The 23,181-nt window shown below is 46.6% G+C and overlaps 2 protein-coding genes across 6 annotated transcripts in view; one reads left to right on the top strand and one right to left on the bottom strand.

The window, feature by feature from the left end:
* cerkl (CERK like autophagy regulator) overlaps window positions 1-21,017 on the top strand; it is a 36,190-nt gene extending 15,173 nt beyond the window's left edge. The window contains exons 4-14 of one of the 3 annotated variants that reach the window (XM_086147690.1): window positions 6,899-7,030; window positions 8,599-8,662; window positions 11,699-11,829; window positions 11,936-12,010; window positions 14,473-14,650; window positions 14,735-14,773; window positions 16,430-16,467; window positions 16,565-16,673; window positions 16,783-16,879; window positions 18,628-18,827; window positions 20,525-21,017. In XM_086147690.1, the coding sequence (XP_086003816.1) occupies window positions 6,899-7,030; window positions 8,599-8,662; window positions 11,699-11,829; window positions 11,936-12,010; window positions 14,473-14,650; window positions 14,735-14,773; window positions 16,430-16,467; window positions 16,565-16,673; window positions 16,783-16,879; window positions 18,628-18,827; window positions 20,525-20,603 (1,142 nt within the window). In that variant the 3' untranslated portion in view covers window positions 20,604-21,017. Of the gene's footprint in view, window positions 1-6,898; window positions 7,031-8,598; window positions 8,663-11,698; window positions 11,830-11,935; window positions 12,011-14,472; window positions 14,651-14,734; window positions 14,801-16,429; window positions 16,880-18,627; window positions 18,828-20,524 lie in introns of those variants that run through there. The other 2 variants (XM_086147688.1, XR_015106248.1) reach the window with 2 other exon arrangements.
* Window positions 20,686-23,181, bottom strand: part of itga4 (integrin alpha 4) — a 37,609-nt gene continuing 35,113 nt past the window's right edge. For 2 of the 3 annotated variants that reach the window (XM_086147687.1, XM_086147686.1), the window contains exon 29: window positions 20,882-23,140. In XM_086147687.1, coding sequence (XP_086003813.1) covers window positions 23,033-23,140 — 108 coding nt within the window. In that variant the 3' untranslated portion in view covers window positions 20,882-23,032. Of the gene's footprint in view, window positions 20,748-20,881; window positions 23,141-23,181 lie in introns of those variants that run through there. The other variant, XR_015106247.1, reaches the window with a different exon arrangement.

Genomic DNA, 23,181 nt, shown 5'->3' with positions numbered 1-23,181 from the left:
AGCATTAAGCAAAAGGTTGGACCTTTAAGTGATACTTCAACGGGAATACAAGTTTGAAGTTTGAGTTCTGCGGAGGTTCCCAGTCACAAATTCTTGTCGAAACCTTCTTGTCGTGGCGCCCGGACTTGAATTTCTTGAAGACGTTTCAGCTCTCATCCCAGAGGCTTCTCGAGGTGAAGAAATACAAGTCCGGTCGCCGGCCGGGATGAGGATCCGCACCTCCAAACCCAAGACCACGGTGCTCAACCGGAAACGGGTGGAGCGTCTACTCCGGATCTGGGAAGGAGGAGTTCAAGTATCTCGGGGTTTCGTTCACCAGAGAGGGAAGGTTGGTGCAGAGTCTGCAGTGACGTGGACTCTGTACCGGCATGTCGTGGTGAAGAAGAAGCTGAGCCGAAAGGCGAAGCTCTCACATTACCAGTCGATCTAAGTTCCTACTCTCACCTATGGTCAACAGCTGTGGCTGAAAGAACAAGATCACGGGTACAAGAAGCCAAAATGAGTTTTCTCCACAGGGTGGCCGGACTCTCCCTTGGAGATAGGATGAGAAGTTCGGTCATCCGGCAAGAGCTCGGATAGAGAAGCCTCAGACTCTAGTCGGGGCATCTGGTCCGGATGCCTCCTGCAGTGCCTGGAGGTATTCCAGGCACCTCCATCTGGGAGAAGACCACAGAGAAGACTCAGGGCACACTGAAAAGACTCTAGGGTATGCTTGGGAACCCCCCAGAAGAGCTGGACCATGTGTCCGCCGCCCCCGCGACCCGATTCTGGAAGACTGACGGCCGTTAACTCAACGCAAACATCACGTGACGAAGAGGAAACCGAAAAGCGGAGTAAACAATGGCGTCTGCTAGCCGACGCTAACAGGAGGACCTCCAAAAAAAAAACACCCCAAAAAGCTCTTTCTGAGAGTTACACCATCAGACTAATGTTTAAAACATGCCATCTTATGGTATGTTTTCTTCAGACGGTGCTTTGCAGGTGCCGAGCTCGCTCTCGACAAACAATAGTATGGATTTAATTCACCCGCTCACACACACACACACTCTCTCACGCGAGCATTTTCAGCCTCTCTATGCGGACAAGCGATCCATAAATGGGGAGGTCAAAGGTCAGGCGCGCGGCCTCTATCCTCGCCGTCACCATGGCATCGGTGTGACACGTTATCGCCGGTCACCTGTCCGTCTGTCGGCCGGTCGCTCCATCAAGCCAGATTACGCCGCCGCCGAGTCACAACTTCTTTAAGCGTCCGTCGCGCTCGCGCGCACACACACACACGCACACACACACTCGAGCTGTAGGTCTTGTGTCACCTCACGTGGTCACACCACACATCAAACTCCGATTGGCTTTTGTGACTTTCCACACGGCGGCTGCAGCGTGTGGAAGTTGAAGTGAGTCCGTCACCCTGGGAGGATATTAAGCCTATTTTCCAGCCAGAGGTCGGTGTGAAAGGGCTATTGTTGCGCCGCCGCCGCCGCCGCCGCCGCCGCCGCCTCTTAGCCCCTGCGGACTGAACAGCGAAGCCGCACAATAGCGAGCTAGCGCGCGGGTACTTCCTGGTTCCACGGCGACGCATTCTGTGGCGCTTTCGGCCGTGCGAAGCAGCTGCCGCGTTTGGCGCGCCGGGTGAAAAGCGCTGGCGGTGACAAAAGGCGCCGAAGCGGCGACGTTGAACACAGGGCCCGGCTCCGGCGCCGACCAATCAGGCGGCGGCGTGGAGTCACCGCGCTTGTTAAACAGCACAACGGAGTGACAGGCGGCGGCGGCGGCCGGACAGGTGCTGCCGCCGCCCAGATCAATTGTCTTGTCAATCCGACGGCGGGTTGCCCGCGGTGACAGAGATGTCAGACGATGAGGGGGCGGAGCTTTCAGGTGCCGCCGCCGCCGCCGCTAGCACTTTACAAACTTCCATTTTGTTTTTGCATTTTTAGCGGCAAACGCAACGGGAGGCGCTAAGTTTCGGCGTGATTTGGCATTCGAGGGCGTTCGCCGACACAGATGGAGGCATAGATAAATGTCACACACACACACACACACACACACACACACACACACACGCTAAGCTAATCTGTTGGTTACACTATAACATCAGTGTTTGAAGAATAGTTTCGGAGCACCTGAGCAATCAGTTTTACTGCATCTCTGAAAACATCAGCTTGTGACCTCTGTGTGTGTGTGTGTGTGTGTGTGTGTGTGTGTGTGTGTGTGTGTGTGTGTGTGTTACATATTAACCGGTCTTTGGTCGAAGTCAGTGAGTGTCTCCATAGTGACATGAAGGGTTTATTAAACACACATGTGTCACACACACACACACACACACACACACACACACACACACACACACACACACACACGAAACCCGCCAACCCATAAGTAGATTGTCTCTTTCCAGTCGGCGCCTCGAGGACGGAGGAAAAAGTGAATATTCATTCATTCATTCATTATCCATACAGTTTATCCTGCGCTTGTGATTGGGCGGAGCCGGGGCCTATCTGTGACGTGATTGGATGAGAGGCGGGGTTTCACCTGTCAATCACAGGACCAGTCACAGACACACAATCATTCACCCTCTCACTCGAACATCATTTCGTAGCATCCGTCCACATGTTCGCCGTCACGCGTGTGTTTTTTTTGTCGCAAAAATAGATGATAAAAAGACGATATGCAAATGAGGCGGACGGGAGGATGGAAATCTCCTTAATCCTGTAACGTGATTACGGAGGTGAAACCAATTTAGCTGCTGATCTCTGGCTTTTTTTTTTTTTTTTTTTTTTGGGGTGCAAACCCCAGGAGGGGGTGATGCTCGGCGGGTTCCGATATGTTGAATTTACAGCTGAAAGAAAAAAAAAAAAAAAAAAGCGGAGAAACATCCCGGCTTGTTGGAACCGGAGAACTTATTTCGGTAAAGCTCATTCATTATCATGCTCTTTTTTTTTTTTTTTTTTTTTTTAATTCCCCGTCTCTTGGGGCTCGGGGTCCGTCAGGAGCCTCGAGCCCGGGATTGTTTACCATGGCAACGCCCCGGCGCCATAGCAACCGGCTGCCGGCCCTAGGCGGGGGAGATGATCCGACAGAAACCTGATCCCTTTTTTTTTTTTTTTTTTTTCACCGACCTGTTTGTCTGCTCCCTCCCTGACTTTGGAATACGCCCGATGCCTCGGCGTGACATCCTCTGAGAGGACGAGGAAAAGTCGCTCTTCGCTTCTCCGACACCTGGAGGGTCTTCATCCTCATCCTCCTCCTGGTTCCTGCAGCTCACCTTCATTCCTAAAAGCGGGATGGCTCGAGGTCACCTCCGCAGGAAGGTACCATCTGTGGTTCCTACTTGTATGCTTCGGCGCCGTGCATAGTGCCATCGGCCTGTGAAAGGGTGAATGTTTAGATGTCACTTACAAACCAGTCAGTCAGTCATTCTTTTCACAAGAGTGTAGCCAGCTTCATCCCTGAAAGCGTGGTCGGCTTGAGGTCGCCTCCAGGAAATGGTCCCATCTGTTGCTCCCACTTGTATGCTTCGGCGCTATGCAAGGTAGCTCTGTCACCATCAGTGTGTGAACAGCTAATGGTTGTATGTCTCGCACAAGCATTCACTCACTCACTCTTTTCACAAGAGTGTGTAGCCAGCTTCATTCCTGAAAGCGTGGTCGGCTTGAGGTCGCCTCCAGGAAATGATCCCATCTGTGGTTCCTCACTTGTATGCTTCGGCACCACGCATTATGTCATTGGTCTGTGAACGGGTGAATGTGAACCGGTAAAGCACTCTGGAACCCATCAGGTGATGAAACAAGCATTTCCCAAAAGGTCTGATACTTTAACGGGAGTCCAATGCTGATGCTTTCAGACTCGAGCCATTACCTTTTGGTAAGAAAGCATGTTTGAGTGACAGGGTGAATGTTTGAATGTCTCTTACAAACCAGTCACTCACTCATTCTTTTCACAAGAGTGTGTAGCCAGCTTCATTCCTGAAAGTGGGACTGGCTTGAGGTCGCCTCCAGGAAATGGTCCCATCTGTTGCTCCTCACTTGTATGCTCCGGCGCCATGCAAGGTAGCTCTGCCGACATCAACTAATGGTTGTACGTCTCGCACAAGCATTCACTCACTCACTTTTTTCACAAGAGTGTAGCTAGTTCATTCTTAAAAGCGGGACTGGCTTGAGGTCACCTCCGCAGGAAATGAGGCTCCTCACTTGTATGCTTCGGCACCACGCTTGGTGTCTTCGGTCTGTGAACGGGTGAATGTGACCTGATGTAAAGCCCTCTGGAATCCGCAAGGTGATGAATCAAGCATTTCCCAAAAAGGTTTAATACTTTAACGGGAATCAAATTCGGACACTTTCAGACTCCAGCCACTCCCATTTGCGGCTCCGACTTGTATGCTTGATAGCTCTGCAGCTACCGGTGTGTAAATGGATGAATGGGTGAACGGGTCCAGGAGGTTCAGTCGAGACCCTGATCCTCCAGGTCCTCCAGGTCCTCCAGGTCCTCCAAGTCCTTCAGGTCCTCCAGGTCCTCCAGGTCCTCCAGGTCCTCCAGGTCCTCCAGGTCCTCCCCATCTTCTCCATCCTCCTCCATCACATCGCTGGGTGACCTTTGCCGATCTTCTCGTGGTCTTTGCTCCATCACTCGGGCAGGATCATGATGAAGGTAGTGGGACGGGGGAGGAGACACCGGGTGCAGGGATGGCAGGAGGTGCTCTGTGTGTGTGTGTGTGTGTGTGTGTGTGTGTGTGTGTGTGTGTGTGTGTGTGTGTGTGTACGCGAGGTCATTAACGGGGCGAGGTCACGGCCTTTTGGGAGCAGATTATAGCAGGGAGCAGGATAATGGAGCCACCGTGTGTGTGTGTGTGTGTGTGTGTGTGTGTGTGTGTGTATTGATCCGCACCGGTCTATTGGGATTCATAATGCGGCCTCTAAATCTGCCTAATGATGAGTGCACACACACACACACACACACACACACACACACACTCACACAGACCTTTACCTCCTCAAACCCAGGGGTGTGTGTGTGTGTGTGTGTGTGTGTGTGTGTGTGTGTGTGTGTTGGTTTCCCTCCTGGGGGTGAAAACATACATTTACAAACACATTCAGATACATTCAGCACTTCCTGGTTACAGTAATTATGTTTAAAAACAACAACAATATTGTTGTTGCCATGGCGATGAAGTGACAGGCGGTGTGACTGGATCTCCAGCAGGAACAAGATCTTCTTCTTCTTCTCCTTCCTCCCCTGTTACTCCTCTCCTCTCCTTTCCTTACTCTTTATCTTCTTTCCCTTCCCTCCTTTCCTTTCCTTATTTCCTTTCCTCTCTTTTCCTTTCCTTTCTTTACTGTCATTTCCTTCCCTTATTTCCTTTCCTTCCATTTCCTTCCTTCCTTTCTTTTCCTTTCCTTTCCTTTCCTTTCCTTTCCTTCTTTCCTTTCCTTTCCTTTCCTTTCCTTTCCTTTCCTTTCCTTGTTTCCTTTCCTTCTTTCCTTTCCTTTCCTTTCCTTCTTCTCCTTTCCTTTCCTTTCCTTTCTTCCTTTCTTTCCTTTCCTTGTTTCCTTTCCTTCTTTCCTTTCCTTTCCTTTCCTTTTTCCTTTCCTTTTTCCTTTCTTTCTTTCTTTCCTTTCCTTTCCTTGCTTTCCTTTCCTTCTTTCCTTTCCTTTCTTTCCTTCCTTTCCTTTCCTTTCCTTTCTTTCTTTCCTTTTTTCCTTTCCTTCTTTCCTTTCCTTTCCTTTCCTTTCCTTTCCTTTCCTTTCCTTTCCTTTCCTTTCCTTTCCTTTCTTTCTTTCTTTCCGTTCCTTTCCTTGTTTCCTTTCCTTCTTTCCTTTCCTTTCTTCTTTCCTTTCCTTCTTTCCTCTCCTTTCCTTGTCTCCTTTACTTTCCTTTCCTCTCTTTCCTTCCTTTCCTTTCTTTCTTTCTTTCCTTTCCTTTCCTTTCCTTTCCTTTCCTTCTTCCTTTCCTTTCCTTTCCTTTCCTTTCCTTTCCTTTCCTTTCTTTCCTTTCCTTTCCTTTCCTTTTCCTTTCCTTTCTTTCTTTCCTTTCCTTTCCTTTCCTTTCCTCTTTTCCTTCTCCTTTCCTTTCCTTTCCTTTCCTTTCCTTTCCTTTCCTTTCCTTTCCTTTCCTTTCCTTTCCTTTTTCCTTTCCTTCTTTCCTTTCCTTTCCTTTCCTTTCCTTTCCTCCTTTCCCTTTTCCTTTCCTTTCCTTTCTCTTTCTTTCTTTCTTTCCGTTCCTTTCCTTGTTTCCTTTCCTTCTTTCCTTTCCTTTCTTTCTTTCCTTTCCTTCTTTCCTCTCCTTTCCTTGTCTCCTTTACTTTCCTTTCCTCTCATTTCCTCTCCTTTCCTTTCCTTTCTTTCTTTCTTTCTTTCCTTTCCTTTCCTTGTTTCCTTTCCTTTCCTTGTTTCCTTTCCTTTTCCTTTCCTTTCCTTTCTTTCTTTCTTTCCTTTCCTTTCCTTGTTTCCTTTTCTTGTTTCCTTTCTTTCTTTCTTTCTTTCCTTTCCTTTCCTTTCCTTTCCTTTCCTTTCCTTTCCTTTCCTTTCCTTTCCTTTCACTTCCTTATCTCCTTTCCTTACCCATCCCTTCATACCTCCTCTCCTCCTTCCTTTCCTTCCATCTCCTCTCATCTCCTTCCCTTCCTTTCCTTCCACCCAGACATACCTTTTCTTTTACTTCCTCGTCTCCTTTCCTCGTCTCCTTTCCTCGTCTCCTCCCCCACATCACCAACAAATATGAATCCTCCCAGCTGGAAGCTGATCCTCCTTCTTCTCCAGAAGGTGGAGGAGGACATCTGGAGGAGCAGCTGGGTGTTTCCTCCGTCTATAAATCTCACAGAAAGTGAGTGACCTCACAATATGTATGTGTGTGTGTGTGTGTGTGTGTGTGTGTGTGTGTGTGTGGTGTGTGTGTGTGCTGGCAGGGTTCCAGGGCCGGCCCAGGTACGTGAAGGTGTTCATCAACCCCAGCAGCCACAGGAAGGAGGCCGTGCACGTCTACAGGGAGCACGTGGCGCCGCTTTTCAAGATGGCCGACGTTCGCACCGACATCACCGGTCAGTCCCTGTGTGGTGTGTGTGTGTGTGTGTGTGTGTGTGTGTGTGTGCGGGGTCCAAAGGTCAGAGTTAATGGCAGGCTCTGGTTGCTAGGTAACCTGATACAGGAGGCAGATCACCGTCCCATCTGTTGATATAGAGGAGGCAGTTTTCCTTCCTCGTTTCCTCTCCTCGTTTCCTCCTCCTTGTTTCCTTCCTCTCCTCCCCCCTTCTCTTTTCCATTTCCTCTTCTCTCCATCTTCTGTTTCTTTTCCTCTTCTTTTCTTCCCCGTCCCCTCATCCACGTTTCTTCCTTTCCTTATTTCCTTCCTTTCCTTTCCTTTCCTTTCCTTTCCTTTCCTTTCCTTTCCTTTCCTTTCCTTGTCTCATTTCCTTGTCTACTTTCCTTTTCTTATATCCTTTCCTTTCCTTTCCTTTCCTTTCCTTTCCTTTCCTCTCATTTCCTTTCCTTTTCTTATATCCTTTTCCTTTCCTTTCCTTTCCTTTCCTTTCCTTTCCTTTCCTTTTCTTATATCCTTTCCTTTCCTTGTCTCATTTCCTTTCCTTTCCTTTCCTTTCCTTTCCTTTCCTTTCCTTTCCTTTCCTTTCCTTTCCTTTCCTTTTCTTATATCCTTTCCTTTCCTTGTCTCATTTCCTTGTCTACTTTCCTTTCCTTTCCTTTCCTTTCCTTTCCTTTCCTTTCCTTTCCTTTCCTTTCCTTTCCTTTCCTTTCCTTTCCTTTCCCTTTTCCTCTCATTTCCTTTCCTTTTCTTATATCCTTTCCTTTCCTTGTCTCATTTCCTTGTCTACTTTCCTTTCCTTTCCTTTCCTCTCCTCTCCTTTCCTTTCCTTTCCTTTCCTTTTCTTATATCCTTTCCTTTCCTTGTCTCATTTCCTTTCCTTTCCTTTCCTTTCCTTTCCTTTCCTTTCCTTTCCTTTCCTTTCCTTTCCTTTCCTTTCCTTTCCTCTCCTTTCCTTTCCTTTCCTTTCCTTTCCTTTCCTTTCCTTTTCTTATATCCTTTCCTTTCCTTGTCTCATTTCCTTGTCTACTTTCCTTTCCTTTCCTTTCCTCTCCTTTCCTTTCCTTTCCTTTCCTTTCCTTTCCTTTCCTTTCCTTTCCTTTCCTTTCCTTTCCTTTCCTTTCCTTTCCTTTCCTTTCCTTTCCTTTCCTTTCCTTTCCTCTCATTTCCTTTCCTTTTCTTATATCCTTTCCTTTCCTTTCCTCTCCTCTCCTTTCCTCTCCTTTCCTTTCCTTTCCTTTCCTTTCCTTTCCTTTCCTTTTCTTATATCCTTTCCTTTCCTTGTCTCATTTCCTTGTCTACTTTCCTTTCCTTTCCTTTCCTCTCCTTTCCTTTCCTTTCCTTTCCTTTCCTTTCCTTTCCTTTCCTTTCCTTTCCTTTCCTTTCCTTTCCTTTCCTTTCCTCTCCTCTCCTTTCCTCTCCTCTCCTTTCCTTTCCTTTCCTCTCCTCTTCCAGTCATCAGATGGTGTGATATCCTCTGTCCCAGTATTTCATATCTTCCTCCTCCTCCCGTCCTCGTGCACCAGCCTCACCTCACTATCCCTCCATCTCTCTCTCTCTTCCCGGCAGTGACGGAGAGGAAAGGTCACACCCTCTCGGTGGTGAAGGAGACCAAGCTGGAAGAGTTTGACGGGTCAGTGATTTCCATGTTGGAGTGTGTTTTCTCCACATCCGTCCGGAGGTGTGTGTCTGTCCTCGGGAAACACTGCCGAAAAAAATCATTCATTCATTCATTCATTGGCGCTCGTACCCGCGGTCAGGCATGCGAGGCAGGGGCGGAGCCAATCGCAGGGGGCGGGGCTTACGCTTGACCAATCACAGGGTCACAACATTCACCCTTTCGTTCACAAATAAACATACGACCGTTCACAAATATAAACATACAACATTCACCCTTTCATTTACAGAAATATGAAAATATATTCATTCATTCACAAATATAAACATAACCAACCACCCTTTCATTTACAAGTAAACATACAACCGTTTACAAATATAAACACAAAAATTCACCCTTTCATTTACATAAAATAGGAAAACAAAACCATTCACAAATATAAACACACAAAATTCATTCTTTCATTCACAAATAAACATACAACCGTTCACAAATGTAAACATACAACATTCACCCTTTCATTTACATAAATATGAAAATACATTCATTCATTCACAAATATAAACATACAACATTCACCCTTTCATTTACAAATAAACATACAACCATTTACAAATATAAACACAAAAATTCACCCTTTCATTCACATAAAATAGGAAAACAAAACCATTCACAAATATAAACACACAAAATGCATTCTTTCATTCACAAATAAACATACAACCGTTCACAAATATAAACATACAACATTCACTCTTTCATTCACCTAAATATGAAAACAAAACCATTCATTCACAAATGTAAACATACAACATTCACCCTTTCATTTACATAAATATGAAAATACATTCATTCAAAAATATAAACATACATACATACATACAACCATTTACAAATATAAACACAAAAATTCACCCTTTCATTTACAGAAATATGAAAATACATTCATTCATTCCCAATATAAACATAACCATTCACCCTTTCATTCACAAATAAACATACAACTGTTCACAAATATAAACAAGAAAATTCACCCTTTCATTTACATAAATATGAAAATATGACCATTCATTCACAAATATAAACATTCAACATTCACCCTTTCATTCACAAATAAACATATAATCGTTCACAAATATAAATATTCACCCTTTCATTTACATAAATATGAAAAATCAACCATTCGTCCTTTCATTCACAAATATAAACATACAACATTCACCCTTTTATTTAACACCTCATGTAGTAACATAAAAAAAACATTCATCCTTTCATTCACACATACAAAGACATTGATCATTCACTTCCCTATTTATTAATCTCTTCATATTTTGGTTAAACAACCGTTCACCCCGTCATTCACACATCACATATAAAGACATGGAGGTGTTTTTTTGTCACTAATATTTAGGATATACAATCATTCACCCATTTAATGTCATATTATGACATGCAACCATTCATCCTGCCATTTAACGGGTCATAAGGAGACTGAAGCGCGAACCGCTAAAAAAAAAAAGACGCTGTACTTGGCGCCCCCTAGTGGTCACCTGCGGTATTGCAATAACTAAAGGGAGGAGTTGACGGTTGAGTTTTTGTTCCAGAATCATCACAATCCTGGAAAACAAGTTCTAGAGCGGCTTCGCCGGAGCGCAGACGCCACGCCACCGCCGGGCGGGCGATACCGGATGTTCTTTTCTTTAAATCACGCTCTTTTCATCAGGATGTAAACATATTTTTACAACCAACCTTCCAGTAGGCGACCTCATTCACCTCCTCGCTGAGGACGGAGACCCTTTTACACAACATGTCACAGCCGCTTGAATAACCGATGGACTTCACTGTTGTAACACACTGACCCAGACTGGCCCCACACACACACACACACACACACACAGGCAAAGATACGCAACAGAGGTCAAGCTGTTAGCTAACCTCACATGAGAGTTTAAAATACCTGTTGAATCCCACAGCAAAAGGCAAGCACGCTCACTAGTGTGTGTGTGTGTGTGTGTGTGTGTGTGTGTGTGTGTGTGTGTGTGATTTCCCTTAAATCTAAAACTAAATTTAAGCCCAAAGTGGCTTTATGCAACCGCTCACCGGTGTGATGTATGCTAAAACTCCAGGAAATGCATGTTAATGTGATGTCCTCTGAAGGGATAGAGACGTGACACACACACACACACACACACACACACACACACACACACACACACACACACACACACAGTCCGTGTGTAATCAGCTTTCATGCTCAGCCCTCAAAAGCTTAACACTTAGAGCAGATTAGCTAAGCTAGCTGCTTTGCTGTGTGTGTGTGTGTGTGTGTGTGTGTGTGTGTGTGTGTGTGTGTGTGTGTGTCACACACACGCATGCGCGACAGGCTCTTCTGGTCAGGATTTGGTGGAAACCTACATTTGCCAATTAGGATGGCTGTCAGCAACGGCTAGCATAGCTTCAGCTAATCCGGTCCAGAGGATAGCGGGGGGGGGGGGGGGGGGTTTACTCAACTTGATATGGTCCTCAAACGTCCAGGATGAACCTTCTCGCATCTTCTGACCACGTATGACCTTTGACAAACAGTCAAGATGTTTCATATCCCGACCGGAGAAGGACGATGATCAGATAATCGCAGAATTAGCGGTTAGCGCCTCACAGCCAGAAGGTGGTTCTTCCTGCGTGGAGGCTCCAGGTGGGGTTCCTCAGGGTTCCTCAGGGTTCCTCATGCAGGAGGTTCACCGGAGACCCCACAGACACACGAGTGGACGAAGGGTAAACTTCGCCCGGGAAACGAAGGAAAAACAAACCTTCCATAACGAAAACATGGCTGAACGTTCCTGCGGAGGTTCTCCGTCCGAACCTTCTTGTCGTGGAAGCTGGTTTCCATCACTCCGAGATGTTCTGGCCTTCTTCAGGTCTACTGGGGAGTTTCAGCTTTTTTTTTTTTTGTCTGGATTGGGGGTCGTCTCGGTCGCTAACGCTAATTTCATGACTGAAGATGTTGGAGAACCATCTCCTCCGGGTTCAGGTGTGTCCTGCTTGGTTCCTCAGGGTGGTGTGTGTCGGCGGCGACGGCTCGGTGGCCGAGCTTTGCCACGCGTTGGTCCTCAAGGCGCAGCTGGACGCCGGATCCCCGGAGACCCCGGTGGAAGCTACTCTGCCGCTCGGGATCGTCCCCGCCGGTGAGCTTCTCCTCCTCCCAGAAGGTCCAAGAACAGGTTTGTTGACCAACCATCTTAACCTGTGTGTGTGTGTGTGTGTGTGTGTGTGTGTGTTTGGGCTTTCCAGGCTCCACCGATGTCGTTTCCTGTTCCGTCCACGGCGTCAGAGATCCCGTCACCGCCGCCCTGCACATCGTCTTGGGTGGGTTCTCCAAAACCAAGGTTCTCCACGTTCTTGGTCCCACAGAGGTTCCATCTTCTCCGTTGTTCTGGTGGTCACGTCTTCTCGGTTCTGCTGGGTTAGGATCTACTAAGGGTTTGTGCTAAGCGAGAATAGCATGTGTGTGTGTGTGTGTGTGTGTGTGTGTGTGTTGCTGGTTTTAGACCTCCAGCCACATCTCCAGACTGCACGTTCTGGAGATCAGCAGGTTCTGTTGATCTTCAACGCATCTCCGCTGGGTTTCCATCAAACTCTCCACACTGGGTTTGAAGACTGGGTTTTTTTTTGTTGTTATTTTTGTTTTTATTTTTTTTTATTTTATTTTTTATTTTATTTTATTTTTACTTTAAAATTATTTTACTTTAAAAACCTTCTCATGGATCATCTTAACATCTCCACATCTTCTCCGTCTCCATTCCAATGTGTCGTCAAGTCGTCGTCCAATCAGGTCGCGTCGTTTCGGCGAGGCCGCGACGCGATTGGCCAGTCGGGCCGCGAGATGAACAGATGTCCGAACAGCGGGAACGCATTGGCTCCGCCCCCTTTTCTATGGACCAATCAGCTTGCAGGGCGGCAGCTTGTGCATCCGAGGTGGTTCATTAACGATAATTGTGTGTGTGTGTGTGTGTGTGTGTGTGTGTGTGTGTGTGTGTGTGTGTGTGTGTGTGTGTGTGTGTGCGCAGGCGGCAGATGGGCGCGTTCGCCTTCTAATTAACCGAACAATAAAAAACAGTTCAAACGCGGCGGTCGGAGGTCGTTTCCCGCAGGCCGCAGGTGAGAATACCTGAAGTCAACCTTCATTGGCCGCCGCCGGCCGTTGCCGTGGTTACGGGGACGACTCGGAAGCGGCGGCGAGCAGAAGGAGGTATCTAAGCAGGGTTCCAGGAGGAGGAACTGAGAGGATCTGCGTGGAAACACAAAGATAAAGTGTGACTTTAGACAGCCAGTGGGTCAGTAGGCTGCAGAAGGTACGCGGCCAGATGGCGTGTGTGTGTGTGTGTGTGTGTGTGTGTGTGTGTGTGTGTGTGTGTGTGTGTGTGTGTGTGTGTGTGTTTCCGGGCCAAAAGCTGATGGAGCCGCTTATAGAGAAGATCTAGACAGTGGGATCGAGGTTGATGTGATGGTGATGCGTTCGAGGCGCTCAATGAAAATAAAATAAAAACTTTTTTTTTTTTTTTTTATTTGTTTTATTTTTTCTTTGGTTTGAGGTTTAATAAGTTTATATGTTTTTGTTTTGTTTTTTTTAAGTTGGTCTATTTTTAATGGTTATTTTGAAAAAGTGCTGTTGAGGAAGTAATGACTTGAAGCCTCTGAGAGGCATAATAGACTGTGTGTGTGTGTGTGTGTGTGTGTGTGTGTGTGTGTGTGTGTGTGTGTGTGTGTGCAAAACTCACTTCATCTCAGAACCAGAACCAGTGTGTTTACTGTTTTTCAAACCTGTGTATGAACCGGTGTGTGTGTCATGGTGTGTGAACTGGTGTGTGTGAATTGGTGCTTGTTAACTGGTGTGTGTCAAGTGGTGTGTGTATAAGTGTGTGAACTGGTGTGTGAACCGGTGCGTAAACTGGTGTGTGTGAACTGGTGTGTGTAAGTGTGTGAACTGGTGAATGAATCAGTGTGTGACCTGTTGTGCGTAAACTAGTGTGTGTGAATGGGTGTGTTAACCAGTGTGTGAAACGGTGTGTGTGAATCAGTGTGTGAACCCGGTGTGTGAAATGGTGTGTGTGTGAAGTGGTGTGTGAACCGATGCGTAAACCGGTCTGTGTAAATCGCCGTGTGAACCAGTGTGTGAAAGTGTGTGAACTGGTGTGTGTGAACGGGTGTGTGAACCGGTGTGTGTGAACCAGTGTGTGTTGACCAGTGCATGAACTGGTGTGTGTGAACCGGTTTGTGAAATGGTGTGTGTGTGAAGTGGTGTGTGAACCAGTCCTTAAACTGGTGTGTGTGAACCAGTGTGTGTGAACTGGTGTGTTAACTGATGTGTGTGAACTAGTCTGTGAGTCAGTGTTTGACCTTGTGTGTGTGAATCGGTGTGTGAATCAGTGTGTGAACTGGTGTGTGTTTCTTTGTGTGTGTGAACTGATGTGTGAATCAGTGTGTGAACCGGTATGTGTGAAGTGGTGTGTCGGAAGTGGTTCGTAAACTGGTGTGTGTGAACCAGTGTGTTACCTGGTGTGTGTGACGGTGTGTGTTTGTGAATCAGTGTGTGACCGTGTGTGTTTGTTAATCAGTGTGTGAACTGGTGTGTGACCTGGTGTGTGTTACTTTGTGTGTGTGACCTGGTGTGTGTGAACCGGTGTGTAAACTGGTGTGTCCGAAGTGGTGCGTAAACTGGTGTGTGTGAACCAGTGTGTCTGAGCCGGTGTGTGAACTGGTGTTTGACCTTGTGTGTGTGTGTGTGTGTGTGTGTGTGTGTGTGTGTGTGTGTGTGTGTGTGTGTGCAGGTCACCTGCAGCAGGTGGACATGTGCAGCTTCTCTTCTCCCGATCAGCCGCTGCGTTTCGGCTTCTCGGCCATGTTTGGCTTCGGGGGGCGGAGCCTCGCCAGGGCCGAGAAGAAGAGGTGGATGTCGTCGTCACGGCGACGGGAGTACGCGCTGGTGAAGACGCTCGCCGGGCTGAGGTACCCGACCCAAGTACGCGCCGGATACTTCTTCGCGAGTACTTTCATGTACTGCAAATACTTTTGAATTCGTCTTCCTGGCAGACCGGAAGAATGTCAGCTGTCTTTTCTACCGGCCAAGAAGTCGCACAGGAGTCCCTTTGAAAATCTGTGAGAGGCACGCGCACACACACACACACACACACACACACACACACACACACACACACACACACACACACACTCGTACGCGCACGTCTTAACTGCTTATAGTTATAGCTTACAATTCAATGTGCAGTAAAAATATACTGTGCTTGATCCCACTGTAAAGAAAGGGGTGTGAAAGATGCAGTACTTTCTTTGAAAGAGTACTACAGATGCAGTACTTGTTCTGATGGAGTACCACAGTACTTGCTTTGAAATAGTAGTGCAGATGCAGTATTTGTTTTGATGGAGTACTACAGATGCAGTACTTGCTTTGTAAGAGAAGTGCAGGTGCAGTATTTGCTTTGATGGAGTACTACAGATGTAGTACCCGCTTTGATGAAGTACTACAGATGCAGTACCCGCTTTGATGAAGTACTACAGATGCAGTACTTGCTCTGAAAGAGTAATGCAGGTGCAGTACTTGTTTTGATGGAGTACTACAGATGCAGTATTTGTGTTGATGGAGTACTACAGATGCAGCACTTGCTTTGAAAGAGTACTACAGATGCAGTACTTGTTCTAATGGAGCAATACAGATGCAGTACTTGCTTTGTAAGAGTAGTGCAGGTGCAGTGCTTGCTTTGATGGAGTACTACAGATGCAGTACTTGTGTTGATGGAGTACTACAGATGCACGACTCGCTTTGTAAGGGTAGTGCAGGTGCAATACTTGCTTTGATGGAGTTCTACGGATGCAGTATTTGTGTTGATGGAGTACTACAGATGCAGTACTTGCTTTGTAAGAGTAGTGCAAGTGCAGTATTTGCTTTGATGGAGTACTATAGATGGAGTCCTTGCTTTGTAAGAGTAGTGCAGGTGCAGTACTTGCTTCGATGGAGTACTACAGATACAGTGCTTGTTTTGATGGATTACTACAGATGCAGTATTTGCTTTGATGGAGTACTACATATGCAGTACTTGCTTTCAGGATGTTGACAGTGATGTACAGAGAAGGTCAGAGGAAGCTACGTTGTGCCTTTGTAAATCTAGAACAAGCAGACAACAGGGTGCCACAAGAGGAACTGTGGTTGTTAAAGGATGTCTGGGGGTGCAGGACTTGTACCACAGCGCAGGTGTGCCATAGGTGTTACAGAGGAGGACTACATCAGGGGTCTGCTCTGAACCCCTTCTCGTTGATGAGGTTAGACAGATATCTCCAAGGACCATGATGTTTGCAGATGACATTGTGATCTGTAGTGAGAGCAGGGAACAGGTTGAGGAACATCAAGAGAGGTGAGGGTAGAACCTGGAAAGGAGAGGAATGACGGTTCGCTGCAGCAAGAGAGAATACTTGTAAAGGAATGAGAGGAACCCAAGTGGAAGGGTGAGGCTACAGGAAGAGATGAAGAAGGTGGAGGATTTTAAGTACTAAGGGTCAACAATTCGAAGTAGGAAGTTAGTTGGTGTAAGACAAGGGGGTGCAGAGGAGAGGGGTAGACAGAGGCAGCTGATTGGCTGAGGCCTCAAGGAAAACAAGAAAGTGGTTTCTTGATTTGTTCAGCACAGATTCTAGTATTTTGCATTTTCCATTTGCAGGGGCGCACCTTCTATTTTACAACTGACTCTACTCCTGTTCCTTTCATCCATTCCTCAGGGACCAGGACCCAGACCCGGACCAGGACTCTGAATCAGGTGAGCACCCTGCTGTTTTGCCTTTTCAAAACCTCTCAAAACTTCTTGCCAGTCCACATTCCCTGCTCACGTCTCTGTCCACTAGTAGTCCTTGCAGAGACGGAGGAGTCCTGGACCACCAACCAGGGCTTGTATCTGAGCATCAGCATCATGTCCATCCCCTGTCTGAGTCCGCACACCCCTCGAGGACTTGCTCCCAACACCAGGCACTGCAGGCGCCACATTCCTAGACTACGGCTCAAAAAAGAAGTACAACATGTACCCAATAAGTTGGACTACATCACATAACTTCCCATGCACTTGTACTCCCACTAGACTAGCCAATGGCAGCGCGGCGCTGATCGCCGTGGGCAACGCGTCCAGGTCGGAGTTCATCAAACACCTGAAGAGATACAGCGGCTCTAGTGGACAGGTGAGGAACCGCACTCGGGATAATCCTCGCTTTCTGTGCCGTGTCGGCAAACAAGCTGCTGAACCGCGAACTCGTCTCGCGGGAGAAACCGGCAGAAAACCTATTTAGCGAGTAGATTAGCCTGGTTCTTCTTGGCCTGGCCCGGCCGGCGAGACTGCACACTAACCCACTTTCTAATTATACCGCCGGTGGCGTTTACTCCGGGCCGCAGAGTAAACAAGCTGTTTACCCGCTGACCTACATCCCTGGTCCTTGGTGGACACGGAAGGTTCCCATGACAACCCCGGTTTGATTCCCGCCTCTCTGACCCGAGTCCGCCGCCCGCCGGTGGATGAAGTTAAATCATCCACATTTATATGTTCTGAATTTAAAGGCATGTGAAAGTAAACCGCGACTTACATAAAATGACATTTCAGAGTCGCAAGGAAAAGTTGACGTTATGCAGATGATGCTGTGATATTTTATCTCACTTTACGATATTGTCGCCAAATGAAGGGAAAAGTACTGAAGTGTACATTTCCTACCTGAGGCTATCGGACTTTTTAATTCCTCTTCCTTCAGCCGAAGGGAAAATTCAAATATTTGTACTTTTTAAGACCTTAAATCACTTTATAGCCTTGACTTTGGCACTTTATAGTTTTATTTGTATTTCTTATTCTCCCTCCTTCCTACTATTATTTATTATTGTTATGTTTTACTCGAAACTCTGGCACAACAATTTCCTTTGGGATAAATAAAGTTGTTCTTATTCTTATTCTTACATGACTGAGGGCGGTGCACTACTTAGCACAGTGCTTAGCAGAGTAAGCTAATAACGATTTAATGTATATAAACGAATCAAAAATATAAAGTACCTCTCACACAAAGTGCACGACCCATGCACAGTTTGACACTTGTAGTCATTTTGAAGTGATGGTCAATAGAAAACAAAAAGGGACCCTCAGGGTTCCTTTGCAGGGTCCAAGATGTTCGGTATCGCTAAGCTATCGCTAACATTGAGGCGACTCGTCAATGACAGTGCATGTTACATCTTTTTTTTTTAATCCAGTGAAGTACACTCAGCCTGTATCTGCAGGACGCTAAAACTGCTGTTATCAGTTCACGAGTTCGTGCCAAGTACTCCTAGTGTAGCACCAGACGTGCTTGCGGTCAATTACGATTATCAACACAATTTAGTTTCAAACATTTTTTTAAGCCGCTAGCTGTATGACAGGGGGGACGCGCCTCTTGTCGATATGCCCAAGTGTCCTCGGGCAAGACACTGAACCCCGAGCTGGCCCCTGGTGGCTCCGGGTAGCACCTTGAAAGTGATCTAGTAATGAAGCATACAAGTCACTTGGTCACTTGTCCCTGTTGTGACATGCTCTCTCCGTGTTCCCAGATGGAGCTGTGAATTGTTGTATATCCAGCAACCCTGAGCGCAGGATAGGCGATGTAGACAATGAATTAAGTTGATATATCATGAAAATGTGAGCCGGTACTTCCTCATTCTGCATCCAGCGTTTACTGTCAGCTGCTCTTCTGAGGTTGGATGGAAACCACCTGTGTGGTGGTCTCTGCTGCCCCCTGTTGGATGGTCTCCCACAGTAACACCGGAGACAGTAAACAGGAAGAGGCGTAGGCTCTGCTTAGCGTTGTCAAGCTGCTTAGGGAGCTTTGCGGCCTCCTCCACTGACCTTTAACCCCTCCTCCCACCACCACACACTCATGGATGATGTATCGAATCTGGCGTTTCTCCACCTCCACAGTTCAACTTCTCCTTCGTGGAGACGCACGCCGTGTCGGCGGTGAAGGTCCGGCCCCGAGCGCCGACAGGCTACCGGTCCGGGGACGACAGCGAGGAGGAGGGCGAGTCCAAAACGGCGCCCGTCATCCGGCCTGACGCCGCCGCGTCACCGTGGAACATCGACGGGGAGCTGGTGGAGATGGAGAGCGAAGTGCTGGTCAGGTGTGAATGGTCGACACCAGGATGGAGGCTCATTGGAGATCCTAAAATGTCCAAACGTGTGAATGGTTGGATGTCTGTATACAGTACAAGCTAGCTTTATTAACGCCCCTTATCATGGACAAATGAGCTTCGGTGCACGAACACACACATAAGCAAACTCATGTGCTTTCTGAATCGTAGTGTAGCGTTGTTTACATCTCTCATCGTTCCGTTCTGTTGCTATTTTTGGGTTTTTTTTGACGTTTTTCAATAAGCTAGCCCTCATTATGGCTCCCAAAAAAGCTATGAGTGCTAGTGCTACAGTTGATCTGAGAAGGAAGTAATAACTAAAGATGACAGTGTTGGTGTTATAGATCTCTCCAAATGCTTTAACACGACTAAATCAACCTTCTGTACGATCCTGAACAACTAAGATGCGCTAAAGACGACTGATGTGGCTAAAGGGGCGACTATGCAAACCAAGCAAAGGTCTCAAGTCTTAGAAGAAGCAGAAAAGTTATTGTTGGACGAATGAAAGACCGCTAGCAGCAGATAGCGTTAGCAGCTCGAGTTAGCAGCTCGCGTTAGCGAGGGTCTCATATGCGAGAAGGCTTAACTTTTGCCGATTTAGTGAAGAAAACACTGAGTGGCAAGAAGAGAAAGAACACTAAAACATAAATAATTCATGTTATTTTTGCCACAAATAAGCCTGGAAAAAGGTTTTGAAAGAGTTCAGTATGTTTTTGGAGCTGGAGAACGGATCAATGGGGTTTACTGTAATTTCTGGAGCTGAATATAAGCTGCATCGGTGAAAAATTACTGAATAAATATATGTGTACATATATAGGCCCACTTGTCTATAAGCCACGGGTGTCCATGTTGTAACATGAGATATTTACACAGAAACTTTTACTTAAATACATACCGGTTACATACACAAATCCATAAGGGAAGTACTTTTTTCTGAACAGTGGCTTTAACATGGCCGATGAAAAAGTTTAAAAACTAAATGCTAAATGTTTTAGCACCATGACGCTTGTTAGGGCAAGAAAAATTAGCCGCATTGTTGGTTTAGCCACAGTGTTCAAAGCATGTGAAAAAAGTAGCTGCTTTTAGACCTCCAACTTCTTGATCTCCACTCCCTGTAGCCTCATTGTTCCACCCGAGTTCCTCTCATTCACACACATATATGCTGTATTGCTGCGACGAACCTTCATCCCTCTCCTTTCCAGAGCATACCTCCACCTCTCTAGATGTTCCTCCACCTGTTCCCTGCTCTCACTACAGATCATAATGTCATCTGCAAACATCATGGTCCATAGAGATTTCTGTCTAACCTCATCTGTCAGCCTGTCCATCACCACTGCAAACAAGAAGGGGCTCAGAGCTGATCCCTGATGGAGTCCCACCTCCACCTTGAACTTCTCTGTTACCCCTACAACACACTGTACCACTATCTCACAGCGAGCATACATGTCCTGCACCAATCTAGCATAATTCTCCGCTACGCTAGACTTCCACATACAATACCAGAGTTCCTCTCTTGGCAACCTGTCACGAAAACACAACACAGCTCTCTCTGACATTCTCTGTACTTCTCTATTCGCATTCTCAAAACCCGAGTTTTTAGAAATAGCCAAGAAGCGAGAGGGTGAACTCATGCCTTTTTGTCTCCAACGGCTTCCCGCCGGATGAATCAACGAATCCTCTGATCCCAGGGTCCACCCGCGGCTCATCACGCTCTACGGCGAGGACGTGGAGGAGGCCGAGTCCACCGGTTCCTGCGGTTGCATCTGAATCCACCGTGGCAAAGACGTGTCCTGAGGAGCTGCTTCTATTTTGCAAAGACCTCCAAGGTTTCCAACATCTGCAGCTTCTTTTGGTTTCTCTTCATGTTTACATTTTTAACCTCCCGCCGCTGAGCGTTGCACCTCCAGCGCTCTGTTTCAGAAGAACAGCCAGACCGGGAGAGGAGTTTTATATTGAAAATGGCAAATGTTTCTACATAATATGGCACTTTTTACATAGAAATTCGCTTTTTTTTTTTTAGATAATAACGAGACAGACGTATGAAGTATTGCTTAAATAGGAAATCCTTCAATTTAATAAACTGTTGAGTAAAAAAAAAAAAAAAAAAAGCAGTGAGACTCTCCAGTGCAACTTCACAGAACAACAAAATACAATTAATTTAATAAAAAATCTAAAAGAAAAGTGGGTGACGTGCATTTGTACTGTGTTGAGACACGGTTTCGGAGGGTAAAAACAAAATCACAATTTCTTTATTTCATTAACATTTCAAGTGGACACACACACACACACACATCCTGCTTTTAGGCCTTTTGGAGTTTGTGCCAAATTTTTAAATAAAAACATGTAAAATATAAAATTGATCTTAAGGTCCAAGTAGCTTATTGTTTCTTAAGTTTTATCCACGACCCCTGAAAAGAAGGCACACTTGGCATTGAGCTGCATTGCTAGCTTGGAACATTCATACCTGTTAGAATGGGGAAAAATACACGGTTCCTGTCTTTTGGAAACTAAATCAAATTAAAAAAGCAAAATTTGTTGTCTCGGAGGTCTCCGCCGCTCCCTAGTCGGACAGGAGACGACACTCGGCGGCGTGTGACGCGGCGGAGCCCCGCTAGCGGCTTTGCTAGCGGCTTTGCTAGCGGCTTTGCTAGCGGCTTTGCTAGCGGCTTTGCTAGCGGCTTTGCTAGCGGCTTTGCTAGCGGCTTTGCTAGCGGCTTTGCTAGCGGCTTTGCTAGCGGCTTTGCTAGCGGCTTTGCTAGCGGCTTTGCTAGCGGCTTTGCTAGCGGCTTTGCTAGCGGCTTTGCTAGCGGCTTTGCTAGCAACAACCCCCGGTTATCCCAACCGCTCTACCGGTCGGTGTCCGCTTTAAATACCGCAAATTGAGGCAACTGTCTTCCGAAATTCGGTGATTGTGACTTAAAGAAACGGCGAATTCAATCCTTTCGGGAATAAAACGAAAGAGACGAAAAACGTCGGAGCTCCGGTCGGCGAGCATGCTAGCACGCTACAAAACGGCTACGTCAAGATGGCGCCGGGCAGGATGGGAAGGGGGCAATTTCACGATCAAGCCGGACGAGGGGCGCTCCAAGGCGGGCTTCATTTGTCGCCTTCCCCGCTTAACCAGCGGACCGGAACCCCGTGAACGAACCCGAAGAAGAGGCGTCTTACCCCGGCTGGATGGAGCCTTGTTTGGGAGGTAAGCTCCGCAGCGGGGGGTGTGTTTGTTTACGGTACATTTCTAAACATTTACCTCCAAAAATATCACAACATTCAACACCAACAAGCACAGGAACCCGTCCTATGAGTTATATATGATTATTCCATATTCATATAAACCTGATTTTATCGTTTTTTTATCTTTTAAAAGACATAAACACGCCCCCAAAGTTGTCTGTTGGAAACACTGCCACCAAATAAAATAAACTAAAGTTAAAAGCAATTTACCAACTGTACAATGTGTTTAAAAAATGGCTCTTTTGTTGAAAAATAAAATAAAATTCCCTATCCCTCCATGCTAAAAAAAAAAAAAAAAACGCAACAAAAACAAACATATCTTTTAACATTAGCTATTCACAATATTCTGTGGAAAAACCCTAAAAACATTTTTCAAAGTTCTGTGCACAAAGCTTGTTATTTTGATAAAAAAAGGCTTTAAATCTGCATTATCACACTCTAGCTTGTGGGAAAAATTAATAAATAAACGGAGAGAGGCGTACAACAGAGGTGCTCTGTGTGTGTGTGTGTGTGTGTGTGTGTGTGTGTGTGTGTGTGTGTGTGTGTGTCGAAAATCAGTCAGTGCAGGAAGTGACGTCAGTAGATGAACAACAACAACAACAAATAAAACGCGTGCACACACACACACACCATTCTCCGGAGAATTAAGGGGCCGATCCGAGGCCTGTTGTTTCGCTCCTGAGGTCAAAGGTCATCAAAAGGTCACTCGGTCCCCTGGCGCAGCCGGGGCTTTCCGATTGCTCGCTTCCCTTTTTCGGTTGCGTTTCTCCGTCCTCCTTTATGTGTTCGCCCGTGTGTTGCGTTAGTATGTCTTTTTTTTTTTTTTCCCGGAGAAGGTCAAAGGTCACGCCGGCGGCGGGGACATGTTTTGGTCGGCGCGTGACGTCCGCCTCCACGGCGTCCCGCCATATTTCACATCCCTCGTTCAGGCGTCATATCGGAGTCCAGACGTGACCGGCAGGTTAGGAAGTGCTCTCGTTTTTGTCCTGCTTGGGCACGTAGTTCCAGCTGTCCCTCTTGAACTCCTCCTCCTCCTCAACCTTCTGGAAGCTTCTCTTGAAGAAACCAGCCTAGCGGACAGATAGATGACAGATAATTTCAGAAATCTTCA

The sequence above is a fragment of the Fistularia commersonii genome, chromosome 6, assembly GCF_037954325.1.
Source record: "Fistularia commersonii isolate RoL2024-O1a breed Wild chromosome 6, RoL_Fcom_v1.0, whole genome shotgun sequence".
In the NCBI taxonomy this organism is placed as follows: Eukaryota; Metazoa; Chordata; class Actinopteri; order Syngnathiformes; family Fistulariidae; genus Fistularia; species Fistularia commersonii.
This window is presented reverse-complemented; position numbering and strand designations above follow the sequence as displayed.